This window comes from Cebus imitator, unplaced genomic scaffold (genome assembly GCF_001604975.1).
Source record: "Cebus imitator isolate Cc_AM_T3 unplaced genomic scaffold, Cebus_imitator-1.0 Scaffold75, whole genome shotgun sequence".
Taxonomy (NCBI): domain Eukaryota; kingdom Metazoa; phylum Chordata; class Mammalia; order Primates; family Cebidae; genus Cebus; species Cebus imitator.
Window position 1 is genome coordinate 5,940,447 of NW_016107390.1, and position 14,815 is coordinate 5,955,261.

Sequence of the window (14,815 nt, forward strand, 5' to 3'; positions counted from 1 at the left end):
CCTCGGCCTCCCAAAGTGCTAGGATTACAGGCCTGAGCCACCGCGCCCGGCCTGATACAGTGCTTTTAACTGAACAACAGACTTTTTAAAAAAGCCTCAGACTTTTTAAAAAAAAAACTTAGTTTTTCCTGTTAGTGGAAAGTTTTTTAAAAACTGAGGATTTCCCCAGTTTTTCCACTCAAGTCCTTTTTCAGGATCCACTCAAGGCTATACATTACATTTAGTTACATGCCCCCTTAGTTTCTTCCAATCTGTGACAGTTTCTTGGTCTTTTGCAATTGTCTCATTCCTTTGGGGCTGCAATAACAAAATACAATAGAATGAGTGGCTTATAAACAATAGAAGTTAATTTGTCACAATTCTGGCAGCTAGAAGTCCAAGATCAGGCCACTGGCCAATTCATTGGCTGATGGGGGCCCACTTTCTGGTTTGTAGATAGCTGTCTTTTCTGTGTCCTCATGTGGTGGAAGGGACAAGGGGGCTCTCTGGGGTCCCTTTTTTATAAGGGCACTAATTCTATTCATGACCTAATCACCTTGCAAAGTCCCCATCTCCTAATACCATTACCGTAGGGGTTAGGATTTCACATAATAGTGACCTTAACACTTTTCGAAGTAGTGGTCAGGTATTTTGTAGAATGTCCCTCAATTTTGGTGTGTCTGATATTTTCTCATTTGACTGAGACTTTTGAATTTTTGAGAAAACTATCACAGAAATAAAGGGCTCTTCTCATTGCATCATATCAGGGGTTCATGGTAGCAACATGACTTGTTACTAGTGATGTTAACATTAATCATTTGGTTAAGCGGGAGCTTGCCAGATTCCTCTAGGGTATTTCCTCTTGTATATCCTGTTGTTTAGAGATAGGTCACTAAACCCTGCTTGCGTTCAGACACTATATTTGAGCTTCAGTTTCTGGAGGGAAGAGTATCAAAAAGTTTTCGGACTTTAAAATCACTGTAGTAGTTGATAGTGCTACCTTGAGGCTATGCAATTATCTTCTTTTTTCTTAAACTTTTTCCCGCTATTTTTAGCATTCACCAGGGGATCTTGTCTACAGCAATTACTTCAATGGTGTTTTAATAGTGATTTTTTAGTTTCTTTATTCATTCTATATTTGTTAATTGAATTTTTCTGCAAGGAAGATTTGTTCTCCCTGCCCAATTTATTTATTTCTTCAGTTATTTGTATATATCAATATGGATTTATGGTTATTTATTTGTCAGGTTATAATCCCAAACTTTTGTTTATATTGTTGCTTAAATTTGTTCAGCCTTGGGAACCCAATTCCATTGGCTCTTGTGTCCCTTAGGCATGCCATCATCCTTTTATTTTTTGTAAGCGTGTTCTAACTTTTTGATACCTTAGGATGCTCCAAGCTCACCATCTTGTGTTGTTTCTGCGCCAGCCCTAGAAACAGCCATTTTTCAAGGAACTGTTGGAAAATTTTTATAGGAAAATGATATTTAGAAACTAAGATCTGGATGCTAGGTATAATATATTTTTAAGTAGTGAGGAAGATGGTTTTTCATATAAGTTCATTGTATAAAGGATTTTTCCAGTCTAATACTTTCCTTTAAATATGAATTTATCATCTATATATACTGAAGTCTGAAATCTGCTTCAGAAAGGTACAGTTATAGATGAAATGTAAGTGACTACATGTTGATAATTATTTAAACTATTTGAATTTAGGTGACAGGTACATAAGTGTTTATTATACCATTCATCCTAATTTTGTAAGTACTTTATATTTTGCATAATAAACAGTTAAAATATATCAATAATGTATCTTGTTAAATAACAGTATACTTGTGTGTGTGTGTGTGTGTGTGTGTGTGTGTGTGTATTTAGAGATGGTGTTTCACTCTGTCACCTAGGCTGGAGTGCAGTAGAGTAAGCATAGTTCATTATAGCCTCAAAATGCTGAGTTTAAGCGATCCTCATGCCTTGGCTTCCCAAGCACCTGGAACCACAGGCACAAACCGCCATGCCTGGCTAACTTTTTAAATTTTTTTAGAGATAGGGTATTGCTCTGTTGCCCAGGCTGGTCTTAAACTCCTGGCCTCAATTGATCCCCCTGCCTCAGCCTCCCAGAGTGCTGAGATTATAGGCATGAGCCACTGCACCCAGCTTGATATGTTTTAAAAGTACAGGATCAACAGTTGAGGGAAGAGCACTGAGTGTATACTACCTAGTTAGGTCTCAGGTTTGCCAGTTGCTAAGTATTTTGGCTTTTGTACAATCTCTTCGAGGGCTTGGCTTTCCTATTTTTAAAGTGGTGACCTACTTCACAGAATTTTTCTAAACTTAATACATAAAGAGCTGTATGCGCTGTATAATTGTAAGATATTCAATTGTAAGATATTGAATATATAATTCAATAATTGATATAATTTGATATAAGATATTCAACTACAAGTATAGTTGTTGACTATACTTCTCTATATTTTGCTGTCATTTATTAGCAGGCAGATTTATAAGTATTATATATATTATGCAATACATTCAGTATACTTAATATATATAATACAATTCTGAGTATATATTAAAAATGAAGATGCTGCTTATTCGATTGTATAACTTACCTTTGACATGCCACATGTAAATGTAAATGAGCTGAGTTTTGAGTAGAGAGTTTTTTAATTGAGAAGTTTATTTTCGTTGCCTCTGATTTAACATTTTATATTTCTTTTAAAAAATTTCCAACAGAGCTCAAATGATACTTTTCCCACAGCAATGCACATTGCTGCTGCAATAGAAGTTCACGAAGTACTGTTACCAGGGCTACAGAAGCTACACGATGCTCTTGAGGCCAAATCCAAAGAGTTTGCGCAGATCATCAAAATTGGACGCACTCATACTCAGGATGCTGTTCCGCTTACTCTTGGGCAGGTATAAGAGTTTGACTAATTTTATTCAATTTAGTGCTTGATACAAATGGCCAATGTGTCATCCTTGAAATCTGACTGGTTTGAAAGGCCAAATTTGTAACCGTTAACTTCAGTGACAGAGATTGTTCTGTACAACCAATCAGTAATTTTTGTTGACATCCAGAACAAAAGCAGAGTGTACTGGCCATAAGCCAGACTCAGCCAGACTGCTGTGTTCAAATCTTAGCGTTGCTGTGTATAACTATGAGACCACAGGAAAACCATTGAGCCTTTCTGTGCCTCAGTTTTCTGAGTTATAAAATGAGGAAAGTAATTTTCATTCATAGGATAGTCGTGAAGTTCTAATAAGTTGATTCATGTAGAGTGCTCAGAAGCATGCCTAGCACATAGTAAGTACCCATTAATGTTAGCTACCATCATCGCCACCATCATCACTGTCATCTCCAGCAGTATCATCATGGTTTTTAAATTGTCTTTCTTACCTAAATTAGTTAAGTTATTTAAAATTAAATTTTAATGTGATAAACAAGGTAGATCTTTTTTGTTTTGAGATGGAGTCTCGCTCTGTCGCTCAGGCTGGAGTGCAGTGGCGCAATCTTGGCTCACTACAACCTCCACCTCCCCGGTTCCAGTGACTCTCCTGCCTCAGCCTCCTGAGTAGCTGGGTACAGGCATGCACCACCATGCCCAGCTAATTTTTAATTTTTTTAGTAGAGATGGGGTTTCACCATCTTGGCCAGGCTGGTCTCCAATTTCTGACCTCGTGATCCGCCTGCCTCGGCCTCCCAAAGTGCTGGGATTATAGGTGTGAGCCACCATACCTGGCCAGTAGATCTTTTTAAGATGTTTTTGACGACATGTGAAAGGGATACTACTCTCTTGTCCAAGATACTAGAAAGTATTTTCATGTTTTTTTATCAGTGCCTTAAGGAATATCTAGTTGTGTGCATTGTAGCAGAAATGTAAGGAAATACAGAGAACAATTTTTGTGTTAGTAAACTCACACTCCAATTTGAGTAGCTTAATTTCATTGTGAAGGAATGAGGAAAACTTGAAATGAGTAATTGAAAAATAAATAATGGGACTAAATTGAACTCACTGGATTAAGTTGCTGCTTAAGGCTGTGTCTCATTTCTCTTTGCATCATCAGTACTTAGGACCATGCATAATTTTGAAGGATGAACAGTATGTGTGTTTGAAACTTTCAAATATTCCTCAGGTTTCCAATTTTAACCTTTTTTTGGTGTTGACAACCACAATACTAAATACTGTTTGGGCCATGACACAGCCTCCTGTGTAAAATCATCATTCTTCCTATTATGACTGAAAATTATATTTTTCTGTTTGACTTTATCAGAATCATTTATATTTGCTTTACTTGGGATTGTTTTTTGAGTTTGTGCATTGTTCCCTAGTCAAAGTATATTTTATAAGTGACTCTAGCTAGGGTGTATGTGTGTGTGAGTGTGTGTATATATACATAGTCATGTGTTGCTTAACAATGGGGATGTGTTCTGAAAACTGCATCCTTAGGCAATTTCATAGTTGTGTGAACATCGCAGAGTATACTCACACAAACCTAGATGGTATAGTCTTCTATACACCTAGGCTATGTGGTATAGCCTTTTGCTCCTAGGCTACAAACCTGTGCAGCATGTTATTGCATTGGATACAATAGGCAATCATAACACGTGGTATTTGTGTATCTAAACATATCTAAATGTAGAAAAGGTACAGTAAAAATGTGGTTTTATAATCTTTGGGTACCTCTGTTGTCTATGTGATCTGTCGTTGGCTGAAACATCATTATGTGGTGCATGACTGTATAATCAGATGCATCAGTTCTACCTATAATTCTTTATGTCTTTTGAAATGTTTTCTTTAGAACAGCATGAAATCCTAGCACTTACCATGGCTTTTTAGTGTTTTCAAGCAGGAAAAAAGGATCGATTTAGTGTACCCAGTTTATGCCTTTTGTTTCTGCATAACTATTAATAGAGCCTTTTCTGTGTTCAAACCATGATAAATTCTCTGGTTGCCTTAATTAAAGCATGCCATAATTTGGGAGCCAGTGTTGATACTGGCATATAGATGCTATGAGCTGACTCTACTGTTCACCTCCTTTTCTTTTTGGAAGGTCTTTGAATGCAAACCGTTACCTTCCTGTGCTATTCAGTGAGTCATTAGCTTCCCAAGTCTCTGGAGAATGTCCTTATATTTCCTGTAAGGTTTATATGCTGAAATTATATGGAGAAGATTTCTATGTTTGCATTTTTTGGGGGGAGATGAGTTACTATTTTTTTCTATCAAAGTTGTCTGAGACATCCCAAAAAATAAAATATCACTTCAGTTTCTTTAGTAGACTGCAAGTAAACCAATAATTTAGTAAAGTTTTCCTTTTTAAAGTTTGTTTCCTGTGCTGTTTTTCTTTGGTTTCTATTAAAAGACTAAAACATAATAAATGGGCTGCGTGTTATCAGTGGCATTGTCCTACCTTATGGTTCTATAAAGCGTCATCCTTCCCTATGCTTTACTCATCATAAGATTTGAAATAGTATAAATAAAACTTGATTAGGTTATAATTTTGTATTCTGAAAGTTATTTTTAAAAACTTCCATTTAATGCCGTTAATTTGTAAGCTGTTAGGAATTACTTATTCTTACTTTAATTTTCTTTTCAGGAATTTAGCGGTTATGTTCAACAAGTGAAATATGCGATGTCAAGAATAAAAGCTGCCATGCCAAGAATCTACGAGCTCGCAGCTGGAGGCACTGCTGTTGGTACAGGTTTGAATACCAGAATTGGCTTTGCAGAAAAGGTTGCTGCAAAAGTGGCTGCACTTACAGGTTAGTGGTCACGTGAATGATTTCTCATTTTCATTTCTCATTGTACATGGTCTGTGTATTTTCTGGGTGTTCTTGTCTTGAATTCTTGTGAATTTAAAGTTAGAAATAATATTTTTCCATCAAATGTGTTTTATATCTTTCTGAAATTGTAATTTTAATTCTTTGGCTTAAAAATTTTTTTTTCCATATAGGAATTTATACAGCATGCCATTAAAATCTAACAGTGTTAGCTTTGTTTACTGGGTAGTTTTCAATTATTTTCCCTTTAAAGTTTTGAATAGCAGTTTTCAAAATTGGCAGAAAAAAACCGACTGTTGAGTTAGTTATTTGAATAGTAAATATATTGTAGACAGACTTAATTTCCTTTTTTTCTTGTGTCATGCTATGATAATTCTTTGAATTATTGACCTTTTTGAATGCTGTCTTTCCTTTAGTAGACAGAGTACTATACTTCAGATAATGATAACTATGATTAGGGCCAAGTTGTCATCTTAAGAAAACTATTAAGATGCAGATATTACCAGAGGGTTAGGGTAGAGATAATCATACACTGCACATGATAGCCTACCAGCTGCTTTGTCTTTAAATCAAATTTTCATAGAAAAGAACTCTACTTTTAGGGTTTGGCAAATGTAGATTTAAAAATTTTTTAACATGAGGAATATTAACCGAGAATATCAAGCTCATTTTAGCACCGTATTTTTACAGGGGGTGTTGTGGGTCCCTGGCTAGTGGAGACAATGGAGCACAGTAAAGTGAGGAAAGAAACTTTTCAAAATTGTAATAGGGGCTGAATGTGGTGGCTCACACCTGTAATCCCAGCACTTTGGGAGGCCAAAGTGGGCAGATCACTTGAGGTCAGGAGTTCGAGGCCAGCCTGCCCAACATGGCAAAACCTCATCTCTACTGAAAATAAAAAAAAGTTAGCTGGGTGTGGTGGCGTGTACCTGTAATCCCAGCTACTTGAGAGGCTGAGGAAGGAGAATTGCTTGAACCCTGATGGAGGAGGTTGCAATGAGCCAAGATCGTACCACTGCACTCCAGCCTGGGTAACAGAGCAAGAATTTGTCTCAAAAGAAAAAAAAAATTGTATTAGGAAAGGAGTGTGGAATAAACTAGAATGAATTCCCACATACTTTTTATCTTTACTCATAGTCAGGCATCATATACATGTGTTTACAATAGGATTGTGTTTCAATACATTTATTGTACTTGTTATTTCATCTTTTAAATGTAGCCCTGACTAAGCACAATGGGATTACACACCTGTAATTTCTAGCACTTTGGGAGACCAAGGTGGGTGGATCGCTTGAGCCCAGGAATTTGAGACCAGCCTGGGCAAATGGTGAAACTCCATCTCTACTAAAATCTAAAAAATTAGCTGAGCATGGTGGTATGCACCTGTAGTCTTAGCTACTCTGGAGACTGAGGTGGGTGGATTGCCTGAGCCATGGAGGTTGAGGCTGCAGTGACCCGTGATCAAGCCACACTGTACTCCAGCCTGGGCAACAGAGTGAGACCTTGTCTCAAAAAACTTAAAAAATGTAATACCAGATTCTTTGTACTCCTTTAGGACTTCTTTAAAAAATGTAGACAAAATTTGAGTCTTAAGTAAACACTTTTTTCCGAAGGAAAATTTTTGGTTTTTTATATATTGGAACTTTCTGTTTAACTTGCTGATAGTAGAAAAATGCTTAATTTAACTTGTTCACCCATTTAGGTTATTTTTTCTTGTCATTAGGCTTGCCTTTTGTCACTGCTCCAAATAAATTTGAAGCTCTGGCTGCTCATGATGCTCTGGTTGAGCTCAGTGGAGCCATGAACACTACTGCCTGCAGTCTGATGAAGATAGCAAATGATATTCGTTTTCTGGGTTCTGGTCCTCGGTCAGGTCTGGGAGAACTAATCTTGCCTGAAAATGAACCAGGAAGCAGTATCATGCCAGGTAATCACATAGCTAGTAAATTTTAGAGCTAGAACTTGACTAGATCCTAGGCATTCTTAGCTATGGAGCCTGTCTTTTTTGTTTAAAGTTATTCTAAAGCTGGATACGCAAGGCACACTATTTCAGAATGTCTGTGGTCCTCTGATTGGGACTTCTGGGTACATCACCTAACAAGATAGGAAAAAAGAATCTGACTTAGTAGCAAGTATTTGGAATCCCACATTAGAAAATGTAGAACAGGCTGTTAAAGTGATCAGCATGGGTTGAATAAAAAGAAATTATACCAAACTTCACTTACTTCATTTTTCGTATTGCATTATGTGCCTGTTAGATACAGCAAGTGACACAACACTGTATGTCTGGATTTCTGTAAGTCATTTGATAGATTTGCATGATAGTCATTGATTCCAGTGGAGAAGCGTGGGCAGTGCTGGCAGATGAGTGTAGCTGGGTGAACAGTGACATTTAAGAAGTGACTAATGAGGTGATTTCAGTCTAGAAGAATATCTTGGTAACAAGCTGAAGGGCTCTGCCTTTCAACGCTTTACTGGTGACTGAGGGTGAAGGAAGAGAATACATGCTAATCATATTAGCAGGTCACAGAGTTGAGATAGCAATACTAGGGATGATGGAACTGAGATCCATAAAGGCCTTTGTAGCTTGGGCTAAAACTGACAATGTAACTTTTAATAGTGAGAAAGAAAGGCCTGACTCTAGATTTTTTAAAAAAACGTGTGCATCTGCAGAATAAGAGAAGATGAGATTTTGTTTTAAAGTACTTCATGTTGAAGAATGGCATCACGGTTTAGTTGATTGCAAACCCAAGGTGATTGCCGAAAGAAAGAGAAATGAGGAATCACAGATAAAGGAAATAATCTACCGAATAATCTTTCCAGTGTGTTCACTTGTACTGGTCAGAGGAATCTGGGTTGTTTGATTCAAACTTGAGCTTGTCCAAGGAGTATGAGCAGGGTAGTGGGGTTCCAGAGACTCATGTAATAAATAGGACAATTTTAGCTTAGCATCACTTTCCCCTAGGAAGCCTCCCAAGTGTTAGTGAACGGTCGCTTTTATAAGTGCTCTGATAGCAGCATGCGCTTTTCTGTGTTTACCCCTTATAATTGCCAGCTCTTTCTCCATAGCCTCCAAGTTCTGCAAGGGCAGGGCCTGCATCTTTCTTATTCACCATTGTATATTGAGTGCCTGGCTCCATAAATATTTATAGAATGAATGAAATCATGAAGGTGGAGAACTATATTTAATGTGTAGGTGTGGCTGCTCATTAACCATTGAATGATTCAGTTTGTGGCTACCCATCTCACTTTCCTTGGTTGGTTTGTTTCATTAAATTACACTGATGGTTGGGCCTTGCTATATTGTATATCTTACTTTATTTAATGAAATTAGATTTCTTTATTTTCCTGGTTATTTGCATGAATTCTAATCTTATTCTGTCATTGGTGGTTTTCTTGAAGGCAAGGTGAACCCTACTCAGTGTGAAGCAATGACCATGGTTGCAGCCCAGGTCATGGGGAATCACGTTGCTGTAACCGTTGGAGGCAGCAATGGACATTTTGAGTTGAATGTTTTCAAGCCAATGATGGTAGGCTTTCAGTCTGACTTTTAATGTTTTTTGACCAAAGGCTAATTATCTTGGTTTTCTGTTTCGTAAAGACTTCTAGTGATTCCACTTTGGGTAGTTGGGTGACATAACTAGCAGTTGGAAATCAAGCATTTATTAAGTTAGCAGAATAATCCTAGATATTAGAAATTAACTGACTTTTACCCTAAGCAATTTGATGGTTTTTTTTTTAATAGCCCCAGTTTAAGAAAAATAAAACGCCTCCCCACAACCCTGTCTCCTCATGCTGCTGCTTTCTTCTTTCAAATTCAGTCTTCTTAAAAGAATGACACATACTCACTTTCGTTTATGCTAGAGTCACCACAGCCCAGCATAGCCCCCTCCACACATGCTTGAATTATTCTCCCAGTTGTTGGTAACTACCTCAGTCCAACGGGCATTGCACAGTTAGTTCTTCTCTTAGTAAGAGCTATGTTGGCTGTCCCTACTTGAAACATTCTTCATCCCTGGTTTCTTGAACATTTTTTTCACCAGTTCTCTTTCTGCACCCTGTCAGTCTTTCTTTCATTGTTTGGCTTTACCTTTCCACATACTTGAAAACATTGTGTCCATCAAAACTGTTCATTTTCTTTCACCTTTACCAAGATCGTTATACGCATTGTGTCATTTCTCATCGAGTTTCCTCAGCATCAGATAGTGGAGCTGTTGCCATCATTTAGAGTCCTTTACTTTGGTACAAGGTGTTATTAGGGGCTTACTTCCTCTTGGAATCTGTTGTAAATTCTCATTTTAATTTGATAAGAATATGCAAATGATAAATATTAAGTATATTGGATGTATTCACTAAATATTTATTGAGTACCATTTCGTGTCAGGCACTGTACTGGATGCATAAGAGAGACAGAGCAATGAAAAAGACAGGTTTCTTTGCCCTCATGGAATGTATGTTCTAGTGATAAATAAAAACACAGGCCAAAGCAGAATTGAAACTGTTAAAATTTTGCTCTCAGATCAGATTCCAATTAACATTAGATACCCAATATATACAGATGCATAACAATAAATGTCTTGTTAATCTTTTTAAAAATTTATTTTAATATAAAATAAATAATGATAATATTTGCCTTATAGTAAGGTTATTACTAGCAAATCAAAACTTAGATTATTGTGTCTTCTATTAAAGTCCATTGTTGGAAGTTTAGTTTTCAGACCGTGGAGTTTTAGACCAGAGGATATTAGGATGTGTATACATCTTAATAAATAATTGGAAATGTTGCTTTAAAAAAAAAAAGCAAAAACAAACTAATTGATTTTTGTACTGTTTTTAAACATTATATGAAAAATTATTTTATAGTGACTCGAGTATTTGTTTTGTTAAAGCATGGAAAACCTGGAAACTTGGTGATCGTTAGATTTTGCCCTAACTTTACTAATTGTCTCACACTGTTGCTGAACTTTGGAACCTCTGCATCTCTGCTCCTCTTTCTTCTGCATGGAAGATTCTTTTTCTTTCTCTGGCTAAGTCCACTCCATAAAATAGGATTTCACCAGTTCCTACAACTAGAATTAATTTCTCTTTGTCTGTGGTCTCTAACACTTCAAACCTCTGTTTAAAATACTTGCTATGGGATATTTTGTGTATTAGTCATTTATATTTATGTTTTTTTCACCTTTTTTAGATTTCTGTGCCTTCAGCTATTCATGCTTTCTTTCACATTTGTTTCCTTGGGTACACTGCCTTAAAATTTGTAGGAGTTATATATGTTTATTGAATTGTATGTTTGCTATCAACCAACAAATAATAAATAATATGTTATCGGACAAAAAACATGTTGCCTTAGTAATGTCTGTCTCTCTCTCTCTCTTAAAGATTAAAAATGTGTTACACTCAGCCAGGCTGCTAGGGGATGCTTCAGTTTCCTTTACAGAAAACTGTGTGGTAGGAATCCAGGCCAATACAGAAAGGATCAACAAGCTGATGAGTGAGTCTCTAATGTTGGTGACAGCTCTCAATCCTCACATAGGTAAGCATTTAAAGAATAATAGTATCATTTTGAATACAAAATTAAAAAGCTACAACATTTTTAAGAGACAAGTAGATCAGTGTTTGAGAACAGCAAAGTTCTTTTGGATATGGTTTTAGTAAAATCTCAAAATATCTGAAACTGTGTGGAATATTTATACAAGTCACATTTATGATTTGTATGGTGTCATAGTGCTTTCAAAACTTGATCTGTTATGCCACATTTTATTTGAAATGTATTGAGAAGCACTAGTTAAGACTTATTTTAATCTTAATGGACTTCAGATGCTAAATATTCTATGCAGACCATTGGGGAAGTTATTTTTAAGACTGTCAGTGGGTAATGTCACTAGGTGGCACTGCTGATTAGCAACATGGAATGAACTCATTTTTCTACTTTCCTTAGATCTCTACAATGCTTTAATTTTGTTGTTTTATTCAGTTCAGAAAGGGAAAGTTACAATTAAAACAAAAAGGTTATGCATTCATTGCTTCTAGAGAAAGGGAGGGAGGAAAATGCAAATATTTGGTCTAAAACCATGCTATTATAAGCCTTTTTCAAAATTGTAAATATTTTATTATGTAAAATCAAACATAGATTTGGGTTGTGGACTGGCCATAGTGATCCCCATTAAATAAACCATTTTCACTTTTGTAGATTTTTGAGGCATTATTTTGCATTATATAATGATGTGTTAAAAGCCTTTTTCCCATTTCTCCCTTCTGCTAAACTGAGGTTAATATATTTTCCGATATTCTATTATAGAATAAGTAATGATTCACCCATTTGGCATAATATGGCTACTGCTTTCAGACATTCTTCTATAATCCTGAACTTTCAAGGGAAATTTTATATTCCTCATTTTATATCAAGCTATAATTTCAATATTTAAAACTTAAAGCTTACTTGACGCTTTTAGATAGCTCTGAGCCCAGTACGATGTCAGTTTTTTGATGTAGTATTGAGATTGGTAATAATGTTTAATGCATTTCAAATTATGGTACATCAGTCTGGAAAAGTATAAAAGAGAATCCAGGGGCTCGTGTGAGCAGTTTTCATCAGATCTTTACTTCAGAATGTGTTGCCAAAACTTTTAAGTTAGAGGTGTCTCCTAAAGTTGAATGATTGGTAAATATTTCTTAGAATCAACTTATTGTAACATAAAAAGAATTGTTAGACGCCATATAAGAGTGAGATGGGTCAACACTATCTCACTAGTTGACTGCGTGTGAGCCTTACAAGCCTCTGAGTCATGGGTTTCCTATATTTTCATTATGTACCAGGCTGGTTGTTGATAATGTCTTACTGGACTTGACAACTGAAAGTGGGAAGCATCAATCGTTAGACTTTAAAGCCATTATTAAAATAAAAGTATTGGATATATTGATCCTAAGAGTTGAACATGCAAATTCTTTCTCAAAGCTTCTCTGCTTTATGAAAGTTGCCCTTTTCAGTAAATGGCATCAGTAAATGCCCTTTCAGATCAGTAAATGCCCTTTTCAACATAGTTAGCATTCACAAATTCAGGTAAGTAAAAACATTAACTATGCTCATAATTTCTTTTACAGCTGGTTAGCAGTTGCGTACTGACACGTGCCATCTCGTTAAGTTGATGATCTATACTGCCTCAGCAAGCTTCTTCCTTTTGGTTATATTTCTCTGATCTTATTTTTTTATTTTTTTCTCCCTCATTGGTTTCATTTTCACTCCTGCATTTTCCTGTCGACTTAAAAAATATATATGTTAAGACAAGACAACTTGCAGAACTGCCCTGCCACTACTTTTGTTAATTTGAAAAGCAAATAACTCTGAAGTAAACAGTATGCCTGTGATCTTTTGTACAGTCTGTATTTCTGCCAACACTCTCACACTTACGTCCCTGTAACATCTGGGAGGGGTGAAGGGATAGAAGCCATTGCATGGAGAGCCATGTGGAGAAGAGCCATAGGAAGCAGCTGTGGAGGCACCTCTCCCCTGGCCCTGCCTGCCCCTGCCTCACTGCCAGGACCTCTCACCTCTCACAGACACTCACCACAGTTGCCAGCCCTGCAGTGCGGTATTTGCTGCAGGACTGGAGCATTTAGCTTGTTAATGCTTCCTTAGAAAGATAATTATTCCTAGTTACACACGTTGTTTGAAAAATACACCCAGATGTATATTTTTATGTCTTGGTGCTATAATTTCTACTTTTTCCCCTTCAAAATATCCAAGTTAGAGGAAAATGTCAACTTACAAACAAATCTGTTGGAGAAAGTAAGGTATGTTCAAGTCTTTATTTCTTAAGAAAAGTAATTGTTTTATTCTATGTAAGAAATGACAGGTATTCAGTTAATCACTGTTAACGATTTTTAAAAGCAAAAAATGTCATTTAAGAGGCCCACGTAGCATCAATATCAAGTAAACAATTATGTTACTTTTTGCTTTAGAAAACCAAATTTTACTACTAACCCATATGTCATCTTTTTTTTTTTTTTCTTCAGGGTATGACAAGGCAGCAAAGATTGCTAAGACAGCACACAAAAATGGATCCACCTTAAAGGAAACTGCTATTGAACTTGGCTATCTCACAGCAGAGCAGTTTGATGAATGGGTAAAACCTAAGGACATGCTGGGTCCAAAGTGATTTAAATAAGTTTATAATGAAAATAAACATGTATAAAATTTAAAAAAATAGACTTCTATTTCTTAAAACTGGGTAAGTTTGAAAGGAAACTGCTGTTTAACTTAAGTATCTCTAGCAGAGCAATTTGATCAGTGTATAAAACCCTAGGATGTGCTAGGTCCGAGGTGAATTAAAAAGTGTAAAATAAAATACCTTTATAAAATAAAAAAGACAGCAGACTTAAATTCTCTCCTATGTTAATTGACTTGTGTTAGAGTTGAATCTATGCTATTTGTGTGTGTTGTCTTTATTAGTTTGCAAATTGGCAATTTTTAAAGGGTTTTAATTTTGGGGGTTATTGGTGGTTTAAAAAATTGCCCTTCCATATCTTATTATCTCATTCCCAAACCATGTCCTTACCCATCTTTTATTTTCCTTTGGTTTAGAGACACAGTGGCCAAGCCCTTCTGAGTGGGGATGTATATATATATATATATGTGTGTGTAATAGGATAGGTTAAGAAAATTGGGACATACATAATCCTGTGTGTTAAACACACACACCTATCCCTCAACCTATTTCTGTTATCACAAAGAGACCAGATCAAGGCCAGGCATGGTGTCTCAGGGAAACTGACTTTAGGAGACTGGACTTTGGGAGACTGAGGCAGAAAGATCACTTGAGCCTAGGAGTTTGAGACCAGCCTAGGCAACATAGTGAGATCCCTGTCTCTACAAAAAAATTTTAAAAATTAGCCAGGCATGGTGGGGCATCCCTGTATTCCCAGCTACTCAAGAGGCTGAGGTGGGAGGATTCCTTGAGCCCAGGAAGTCAAGGCCACAGTGAACCAAGATTATACCACTGCACTCCAGCCTGGGTAACAGAGTAAGACCCTGTCTCAAACAAACAAAAAAAAGACTGG

The 14,815-nt window shown here is 36.4% G+C and overlaps 1 protein-coding gene across 1 annotated transcript in view; it reads left to right on the plus strand.

The window, feature by feature from the left end:
* FH (fumarate hydratase) overlaps positions 1-14,123 on the plus strand; it is a 23,144-nt gene extending 9,021 nt beyond the window's left edge. The window contains exons 5-10 of the mRNA XM_017532122.2: positions 2,713-2,895; positions 5,575-5,740; positions 7,482-7,685; positions 9,161-9,288; positions 11,138-11,291; positions 13,772-14,123. Coding sequence (XP_017387611.1) covers positions 2,713-2,895; positions 5,575-5,740; positions 7,482-7,685; positions 9,161-9,288; positions 11,138-11,291; positions 13,772-13,914 — 978 coding nt within the window. The 3' untranslated portion in view covers positions 13,915-14,123. The remainder of the gene's footprint in view (positions 1-2,712; positions 2,896-5,574; positions 5,741-7,481; positions 7,686-9,160; positions 9,289-11,137; positions 11,292-13,771) is intronic.
* Positions 14,124-14,815: the final 692 nt, after the last annotated feature.